Raw genomic sequence first — 10572 nt, 5'->3', positions numbered from 1 at the left:
TGTCGTATCGTCCCGGAAACACCGCACAAGGAAGCTCATTCCACAGCTTTGTAGTACGTGGAAGAAAGCTCCTTGAATACCGCACTGTGGAGGACTGTTACACATCCAGATGGAATCTGCGGCAGGAATCAGGTTAAACAGCTCTTCGGAACACTCCCCGTGATAAATGCGGTAGAATACACACAGTGAAGCCACGTCTCTACGCAACGCCAAGTGATCCAGCCGTTCACAGAGCATCTTGACCCAAAAGAACTACAGTACCGACCACCATAGTGCGATCAGGTGCGCACCACTTTTGACGAAACTGCAACGTGTGCAAGTTCTCAAGTCGCCAGGCCTAGCAGTTTTTTCCAATTTTTCAAATTAGTGCTTTCTTCTGTTAGTTCAAAAGAAGGCAGATACGTAAGCGGACTGGACATTTAAAAATAAGCTGGCGTGAGCACGTCCGGATGCGGATGCGTCGACGCAACACTAAGAAAGCAAGTATTACATTTGCGGTAGCGAGAACGAATAACTGTCCTACTATCCAATATCCAAAATCTTAGTCTTATAATGGACATTAATAGACCAGGGCCGGTATGACAATATGTATTATGATAGTGATAAATAATTAAATCAACTATGCGATCGCGTTTAGGTAAAAGTGCAGGATGCTTCGCTTCGTATGGTAGGTCAGAGTTATAAAACCTGCCCCCGATACGTAAAATACCGTATTCATCTACAAAAACTGATAATCTGCAAAGCTTTTTAGGCGTTTGGTACATCATTATGATAGCAATTATAATTTTGACCATCGCGTAACAACGTTGCCAACTTCCTAGAGTATATTTAATATTTTTTCTACTACTATATAGTAGTCTCTTGGCTGGGTCCTGCGGTTTATTGTCCAAAATGTCAAACTAGAAATGATGTAATTTAAATGTTAATTCGGAATATAACACTCATGATAAGCTTGAGTCTATGTCTGAGTGAAAATGTCGGACCTATGACTATTGCTCCCGCTAAAATTCGACGTTTGACTTGATCTCTGAAACAACAATTTATGAATGTATTAATTTTAGAATCCATCAATCTGCAAGAGTGTCAACATGAACCGTCCATTAATCAGGAGTGTAAAGATGAGATAGACATAGAAGAGCATGAGTTACCAGGTAATGATGTTAAATATATTATACAACTGTTGTTGCCTCACACACCTACTTTGTGGAATCATCTGCCGGTGAGGATCTGATCCAACTTGTATTTTAAGGTTAGCATAACAGGTATGTTAAAATATATTTGTACTTCAGTTATTTTTATAGTGTTAAAATTTTCAGATTGCACTGAAGTATCGCATTTGGATAAACAGTCAAACAATATATTATCAGTCAAGGAGCTATGTAGTAAAGAACTAAGAGTGCGCTTGGTCGGATTGGAGGACGTAAATGATCATTGTGATGGTAATATATAAATATATTACATAATATATATAGAGTGGTAGAGTAGTTGGTGGTAGACTACCAAGTTCTTCTGATAACGTGTTCACGTATTAAGACCTCAAATCACCAATTCTCCTTTTTCTCGGAGTAGGCAAATGGTTATATCTTTTAATAGCTAGCCAGTGGCTTGTCTGTATCCTAATCTATCAGAGAGCATCGCTGCCATCCAGATGCAGGTGATGTTGAAAAATCGACGGAATTTCGTTTGTTAATTGAAATGATCGCGCCTTCCATCGGGAACTCGTGCGTTCTGGTCGCTCGCCAAGGCTGTCCAAGGAAACTTCTGCCAGCCAGCCATTCCGCCACTGCACAGGGATGATGATTCGCTGACCCATGACGCGAAAGAGAAAGCTGATCTCCTGGGCTCCCTCTTTGCGTCCAACTCGACTCTGGATGACCAAGGTGCACCACCACCGCATATTCCGCGGTTCGAGTCATACATGCCGGAGGTAAAAATCCGGCATAGCTCCGTGCTTAAGGCGCTTCTCACCTTGGACATTCACAAATCGAGCGGGCCCGATGGCATTCCCCCGATAGTGCTGCGGACATGTGCTCCGGAACTGGCGCCGGTCCTTATCCGTCTTTTCCGGCTCTCCTACTCATCAGGCGTAGTCCCGAAATTATGGAGGGCGGCTTTAGTGCACCCGATCTCTAAGAAAGGTGTACACTCAGATCCGTCCAACTGCCGCCCCATTGCCGTTACCTCCATTTTCTCCAAAGTAATGGATTTGATCATCAACCGCCAGCTCTTGGGATACCTAGAGGGCCACCAGCTGATCAGCGACTGCCAGTACGGTTTCCGTCAGGGTCGCTCAGCTGGTGATCTTCTTGCATACCTCACCAATAAATGGGCTCAAGCGGTTGAGTCGAAGGGAGAAGCGTTGGCGGTGAGTTTGGACTTAGCGAAGGCCTTCGATCGGGTGTGGCATAAAGCGCTTATAGCGAAACTGCCATCCAATGGGCTTCCCGAAAAGGTGTGCAAATGGGTCACTAGCTTTTTGGCCCATCGGAGCATCAAGGTTGTTATCGACGGTGCATGCTCCGACTTAAAACCCATAAACGCTGGAGTCCCGCAAGGCTGACAACAACCCCAAGAAGACACAAGTTTGTGCGTTCGCCACTAAAAAGTGCCTTTGTCGTATCCCCTCGAATCGAGATCACTCCTCTAACTGAACTTCTTGAAACACCTATTGTTGCGGATGTCCATGGGCGGGGTTTCCCTACCTCTCCCCATCCCGTGAGCCTCTTGCCCGTTTGCCTCTCTCATATAAAAAAAACGTAAAACTTATAGCAACCCTTAGCAACAAATCTTTTTTCGTAAGAGTTTAATAAATTACTTAACTGCTGCTCCACTGATGTCACTGTCCAAATCGGGTTCTAAGTTCAATTTTTATTTATGGTTTTTCCACGGTTTCCCTTGAGTATTTTTCTCTCCCTATATGGGTGTGATTCTTGATTAAAAACGTAAAAAACCTCCGACTAAACATATATTGATCAGAAATCAGTCATTGACTTCAGGTCTTTAGTTCATACACTTATGTTTTCACTACCTTATGTTTTAAAACGTGTTGTAATACAAATTAATTATGAAAAATTTATAAACGGATAAATATGAGATACTTAATTATTTATTCAAGGTCCACCAACACAATACACATGTCAATTCATAAAATTATAATTTACACAAAGTCCAAAGTTGTAATCCTGCAATTATAGGTTAATAATATAAATATAAATGTGAATGTAAGTTTGTTTGTTGCACTTTCACGTCTAACCCACTGAACCGATTTTGATGAAATTTAGTACAGAGATAGACGAGAGCTAGGGAAAGGACACATTTTTATTGCTTGGCGGGGTTGAAATAGGGCTTGAAGTTTGTATGAAAGTTCGTCAATATCAAAGATAGCAGCAATATGAAACTATGTATTGAGGCCCTTGATAAGAAATAAATAAATATTTTTAATATTTAGACATGTGTGGGGATGATAAGGGGGATGAGTTCCACAGTCAGTAGTTTATAAAAATGTATTAACCACTTCAGTTTGTATGAGTATTATTTGCAAAGTGAGTAGACCAAAAAAAAATGCTTTCCAAAGTAACTTGCACGCGGACGAAGTCGCGGGTAAGAGCTAGTAATTATATAAAAGTAAACTAAACATTATGTATAGGATATACTCTAAACTGTCAAAACAATATAAAAATGTAATTAATTTCACGAATCATTTCAAGGTACAATACAGTCACTTCAATATAATCACTAATATACAATATATTTGTTCAATTATAATTATTATGGCGCGAATTGTACTCACGATATATATGTTATTACTTTGATGCCGATATTTCGATCAAATTTTATTAGCGCAAGAGCGCAGACCAAAATAATGATCTTAAAAAATCCGCAGTAGCCGAACACTTGCTTAAAGCCGGTACCAGTACACTGAATCGATCTGTATAACACACGAGTGATTTCTACTGAACGCCAATACATCAGATCATCGTGGATATCTTTGGGGGAGGCCATTGTCCAGCAGTGTACGACTTCCAGCTGATATGATGATGATCTGTTAGTCTTTTCTCTTTAAGATACCTACTCTTTAAATCTCAAATCAATATTACAATTTCTGGATGGATCACCAGCTTCCAATAAAACATCACCTAAACAGGAGAGTTGATAAATATATCAAATATCTATAGGGCATGTGTTATCAGACAGATAGCTCAGCGGTAACAACCGTTGAGTTAAGGGCATTGAAGACAAAATTACCAGAGGGGATATATTGAATCACGCATCGTCCAAAATTTACTACTTCTATCCCACATTCTCTGCCCGAATCGTCGGGAAGCCAATACTTTGTGTACGGATCGATTGTTTGGCATCGTGTAGAGACTTCGCTTCATTATGTTTGTATTGTGAAGTCATCGTGCTGTATTACCACCCAGACACAACCGGTTACTTGAAATCCTCTGAAGATAGAAGCAAGATAGTAAAGATAGCGGTAATTGCTTATAATTAGCAGCTGAACCACTCTTTAAGCCTTAAGAAACATAACATAACATAACTTAAATTAGGTTCCAGTCAGCTGGTGCAATCACCATGTACTTTTATAATGAGTATCTGCCCCATCGTACAGTAGTATATTATTATTTTAAGATACTAATCCAAATATTATTTGCCAATAACTCACTCAGTAGCCCAACCAAAGTAATTTACGTGGCATAAGTGATAACAATAACGATAATATAATTGTATACTTTACAGTTAAACGATTAGTAGCTGGTAATGAACAGTACGATGAAATGTACACAGAACTGACCAATCCATGTAATAATAATGGAACTATGTTGAAGCAATCTGTTGATTTGAAGGAAAACAGTAAAATTATTCCAGTTAAAATGTCGAATTCAGACAATGTTAACGGACCAACGCACAATCAAACTATTGCTTCCAAGAGACTTCCAACTAATAAAATACATTCAGAGTCAAATACCAGTATTATTGGTGAAACAACCAAACATAACACAATATATAGAGATAAAAAGTTTCAATCGGATAATATTAGTAGAACAACGCCCAACGAAACTGATGCTTCAAAGGAACATAATACATGTGAAATGTCTGAATCCAGTAATGTTAGTGCAACAACGTCCAATCAATGCAGTTATTTAAAACAACTTACAGGTCAACACAACAAAAACAACAATAAAATAATACATACAAGTGGTAAATCTTATGCATGCAATGTGTGTGGTAAGAGTTTCAATAAACCTTCTAATTTGAAGACACATAGTAGAATACATAGCGGTGATAAACCATATACATGTAATGTCTGTGGTAAGAGTTTCATTGTATCAAGTAATTTGAAGAGACATAGTAGAATACATACCGGTGATAAACCATATACATGTGATGTGTGTGGTAAGAGTTTCATTGAATCTGCTAAGTTGAAGAGACATAGTAGAATACATACCGGTAATAAATCTTACCCTTGCAATGTGTGTGGTAAGAGTTTCAATAAGTCTATTAATTTGAAGACACACAGTAAAATACATACCGGTGATGAACCATATATATGTAATGTGTGTGGTAAAAGTTTCATTAAATCTAGTACTTTGATGAGACATTGTATAATACATACCGGTAATAAACCTTACCCTTGCAATGTGTGTGGTAAGAGTTTCAATCAGTCTTTTAATTTGAAGACACACAGTAAAATACATACCGGTGATAAACCTTACCCCTGCAATGTGTGTGGTAAGAGTTTCAATGTATCTAGTACTTTGAAGACACATAGTAGAATACATACCGGTGATAAACCATATACATGCAATGTGTGTGGTAAGAGTTTCAATCAATCTATTAATTTGAAGACACATAGTAGAATACATACTGGTGATAAACCTTACTCTTGCAATGTGTGTGGTAAGAGTTTCAACCAATCTGCTAATTTAAAGACACATAGTAGAATACATGATAAACCTTACATATGGAGTCTGAGTGGCAAGAGTTTTGGTGAATGTGGTAAATTGAAGGTACATAGTAGAATACATACTGGTGATAAACCTTACCCATGCAATGTATGTGATAAGAGTTTCATTAATACATGTCATTTGAAGATACATAGTAGAATACATACCGGTGATAAACCTTACCTGTGCAACGTGTGTGGTAAAAGGTTCAATCAATCTACTAATTTGAAGACACATAGTAGAATACATGATAAACCTTACATATGCAATCTGTGTGGTAAGAGTTTTGCTGAATCTGGTAAATTGATGGTCCATAGTAGAATACATACTAGTAATAAACCTTACCCATGCAATGTATGTGATAAGAGTTTCATTGAATCTAGTTCTTTGAAGAGACACAGTAGAAAACATACCAGTGATAAACCATATAAATGTAATGTATGTGGTAAGAGTTTCAATGTGTTTAACACTTTGAAGAAACATAGTAAAATACATACCGGTGATAAACCTTACCCGTGTAACGACTGTGGTAAGAGTTTCAATCAGTTTAGTACTTTGAACACACATAATAGAATACATACCGGTGATAAACCTTATACATGCGACATTTGTGCGCAGAAATTTAATCAAAAACAATATCTTATTAAACATTTACAGAAACATATGTTGTAATAATAACTTCTATATTTCTCTTGTGTTTATAAAAGCCTCCTAGTTAGTTTGTAAATATTGACCTGTTTCTATGTATGTCTCAACGAGTTTCGGATTTGAAAACATTAGAAAGATCTTATTATTTTACAAACGTAAAAGGTTAGATATAATTCGTTACATTATTTGAACTTTTTAAGGACATTAAAAGTTTATGAGACTTCACGAAGGAGAAAGTTTTTAATATTTCAATACTACACTAAAACTCCCTTTTGTGTTTTCAGACGATGTATCAGATTCTGGTATAATTTATAAACTAGATGATAATTGTTATTATGGATATATAAGTATGTATTTCTAAGTCAAAAATATAGGTTCCGGATAAGTTATCATCAACATTATATCATCTTAATATATATATAAATTATGTGACACGTTGTTTGTCCGCGATGGACTCCTAAACTTAGGAACGGATTTAAATGGGGATTACTTCATGGAGTGCAGTTTAGTCCAACTTGGGAGATAGGATAGTTTTTATTTCGATTAAACCATAATTATTTTTATTTTCAATATTTGTTTTTTATGGACATATTTTCTGTGAGAGAATTTATCAGAAACAATTTCATTATAACAACAAAGATCATATGTTACGAAATAATTCTCGATGTTATGAAAAATTATTGAGAAATTCATAAAAAAACAGTATTTTATTTATTATGTACTGAACAACGTCTGTCGGGTCAGCTAGTATACTATATATTCTCCGAAACACTCTGCATCTTATGGTAGTTAAATAGCTAACTTGTAGTTAGTTAGAATCCTAAGTATTTTTACTACCAAATTCTTAAATAAGGTGTTAAATGCGTAAAAACAAACTCCATTTGTATTTAAGTAGGTATGATATTAGTTAGGTTCTTACATATAAGGTACATGTTAACTAATTAATCTTTTCTTTCTTTATTGTTTTTGGCAATTTCAATGTCGCCCACTGAGGCCCACATTTTTATTTACTTTTTTTATTATTTGTGTTATTTTAATGTACCAAGAAAAAGTGATGTGCAAGAAATGTATTTATTTAGTTTTCTGTCATAGATTTTTGTTAACATTCATTTATTAAAATATACAAAAAGCTTATGGTGTTTTTATTTTATATAGTCTATTAAAATTAGATCTATTGACAAAATGTATTACGATATATTACAATGGAGAAACCTAAAATCATTAAAATGTTCCTATACTTACTTATATATTTGTACAACATAGATCTTATCTTCAACGCGCATCTTAAAATTTCACTCTCATCATTTTTTCTAGAAGTATAACTTCAAAAATATATTTTGTAGTACTATTCTTTTTTTTGTAGATCGAATTGAAACGAAAATCGTTAGTTAATTAAGTTAAGTTATGCTAAATTTCAATTTGTAAAATTATATATTTATTATGTAGAATATTTGTGAAATTTTAAGATCCGCGCGCATCACTGTAACACAAAAGTAACAGGTTGAATTCATCCCTTTTTTTATTGGTTTCTTTGTCCATTATTAGGACAGGCAAAGGTTTGAAGCCCATACAGCCGTAATCAATATTTAATAATTAATTTTCAAAGCCATCTTTGCAAGATTTTTCCAAAATTGTTCCTTCTAAAAATGTAGAATAGCACGAGGAATAAATGTCTGTATAAAAAACTACTGTTGAGCGGCAAGTAGACATTATGTCTGCTCGCGTGGATAAATTATTTTCCTGAGTAAGACAAGCTACACGATATACCACAAGAAATGTATTTTAACAGACTATAAAAGTAAAATATGTAATTTCAATACTTTATCTGTGTACAATACGACAAGCCGTCAAAATGCGGTCAGCCGTAAAAATTGTCTGTAGCAGTCGATTTAAAGATTCTTTTTTGTATTATCTATGATGTTTTAGTAACTATTCTATTACTAATTAGTAACTTTGAAATATGTTTTAGTAGTAAAAAATTACTACATTCATTAGTAATAATCGAAATGTAATTTGTAAGTAAATCTAAAAAAATCATAAAAAATGCATGACTTACTTTATAAGGAATTTGTTTAAATTACACAGTATCTATTGTTTATGTTATTTAACAAAGCGCTAGCTTGTTTAAAAACAAAAGCGTCGACTTTCGTTTTTATAAACAAACCCAAACACTTGAAGAGCAATAAATTATATTGTAACCCGAGCCATTGCGTCTTGCGGTGACCTTGACGTCGCTTGACACGAATAGGCAATTTTTTCATCGCGCGGTTGCCCATTTGCTGCCCCGCAGCTGATAACTAATATACAACAACATAGCTTTAATTTTCTGATTTGTTATCATAAAAATAATTTAATTATTGGCAAGTAGCATTATAATTTTCGTTACACCATTATTGGCTGTTGCATATACACCGTTGTACTAAAATAAATAAAAAGTATATTTTGACGGGAATGTTGAAAACTTAAATACTTTTCGGAAAAAGCGCGGGAAACGTTGAATCGATTGGTCGTTTTTTCTTTCACTGCATTTTAATTTTTGATTTTATCAGTATTATTATAGTTTATTAGTGTAAATTATATTTATATTTAGTGTTAATATAATAGTTTAGTGTATAGCTAGAGTCCAGGTAAGTTTTTAAGTATATTATTATAATATGAACAAGCCGCCTGACTTGACTGCCCCAGGGGCTGAGATAGTTCCCCCGGCGGCTAATTTTATTACTATATCGACAACTAATGAGTCGGAAATGGACACGGATAGTTCCGTTTCCAAGCGTACAAGTCGCAAAAGATCTCATTTACATAAAATTTGCAAAACCTGTAATATGAAAAAGAGGAAGCATGCTCAGGCGGTGGGTGGTAAGACTGGATGTCGTTGTGGAAGCAGTGAAATTAGTGATACTTCAATAGAAGTTACTAATAAACCTTTAGAAACATCTAATATCACTACTGAAAATAATTCAATAGCCTCTATTGGTTCAGATCCCAAAGTTTACACTTCTATTGGAAGGATAAAGTACAACGAAAATGACATAAATTCACCAAATGACAGTACCACTCTACACCCTATTTCATTTGGCAGGTTCCTTAAAAAAATAATATTCAAAATATTATTAATGGTTCATTGAATAAAATAGGTAGGAACAGAATGTCTTTATCTTTTTCAAGTTTTACTGACGCTAACACCTTCATTGATAATTCCAACTTAGAAAAGATGAACTTGAAAGCATTTATTCCATCATTCCAAATAATGCGCATGGGCTTTGTACGAGGAGTGCCGTCGGACTGGTCAATTGAGGATGTTATTGAAAATTTGTCAGTGCCTAGTGGTTGTGGTAAGGTTCTCAAGGTTAGACGAATAAATTATAAGACTATAGTGGAGGGTTCTCCTGTCTGGAAACCTACTCAAAATGTTGTTCTGACATTCGATGGCCAGGTCCTGCTGGAACGTATATTCGTTTGTTTTAATTCCTTACCAGTAGAGCATCATCATGTGTATAGCTAACCCAACTATACAATGTTTCAATTGTTGTCGATTTGGACATACGAAATTACAACGCCGATCAAAATGTAAATGTTACAAATGCGGCTCTGAACACACAGGTGACTCTTGTAATGTAAATGAGGAGAATGTTACTTGTTGCTATTGCTCAGGTAATCATTTTGCTATTAGTAGATCTTGTCCAGAGTATGACCGTCAAAAACAAATTAAAATTTCTATGGCACAAAAATGCATATCATATGGGGAAGCAGCAAAATTGATTCCTCCTATTAATAAATCCTATGCTTATATAGCAGGAAGAACATCAGTTTCTTATAATACTCCAGTCCATCTGTCTACTGGCCCTCATTCATCTCATCAGTCACAGCCAAATAGTTAATATAGGAAAACAATCTTTAGAAATCGTCGTACACCCCCTAAATCAAATAATGGTTATGATCAAGAGGCTTTTCAAAATATAATCAAAGAATTTCA

General features: G+C 35.3%; 1 protein-coding gene across 1 annotated transcript; it reads left to right on the top strand.

Moving 5' to 3' along the window:
* Positions 1-996: 996 nt before the first annotated feature.
* On the top strand, positions 997-7726 carry LOC126975315 (zinc finger protein ZFP2-like). The gene has a single exon (XM_050823145.1). It carries the CDS (start codon positions 4779-4781, stop codon positions 6618-6620), a length of 1842 nt encoding a protein of 613 aa, XP_050679102.1. The 5' UTR covers positions 997-4778; the 3' UTR covers positions 6621-7726.
* Positions 7727-10572: the final 2846 nt, after the last annotated feature.

This window comes from Leptidea sinapis, chromosome 2 (genome assembly GCF_905404315.1).
Source record: "Leptidea sinapis chromosome 2, ilLepSina1.1, whole genome shotgun sequence".
In the NCBI taxonomy this organism is placed as follows: domain Eukaryota; kingdom Metazoa; phylum Arthropoda; class Insecta; order Lepidoptera; family Pieridae; genus Leptidea; species Leptidea sinapis.
This window is presented reverse-complemented; position numbering and strand designations above follow the sequence as displayed.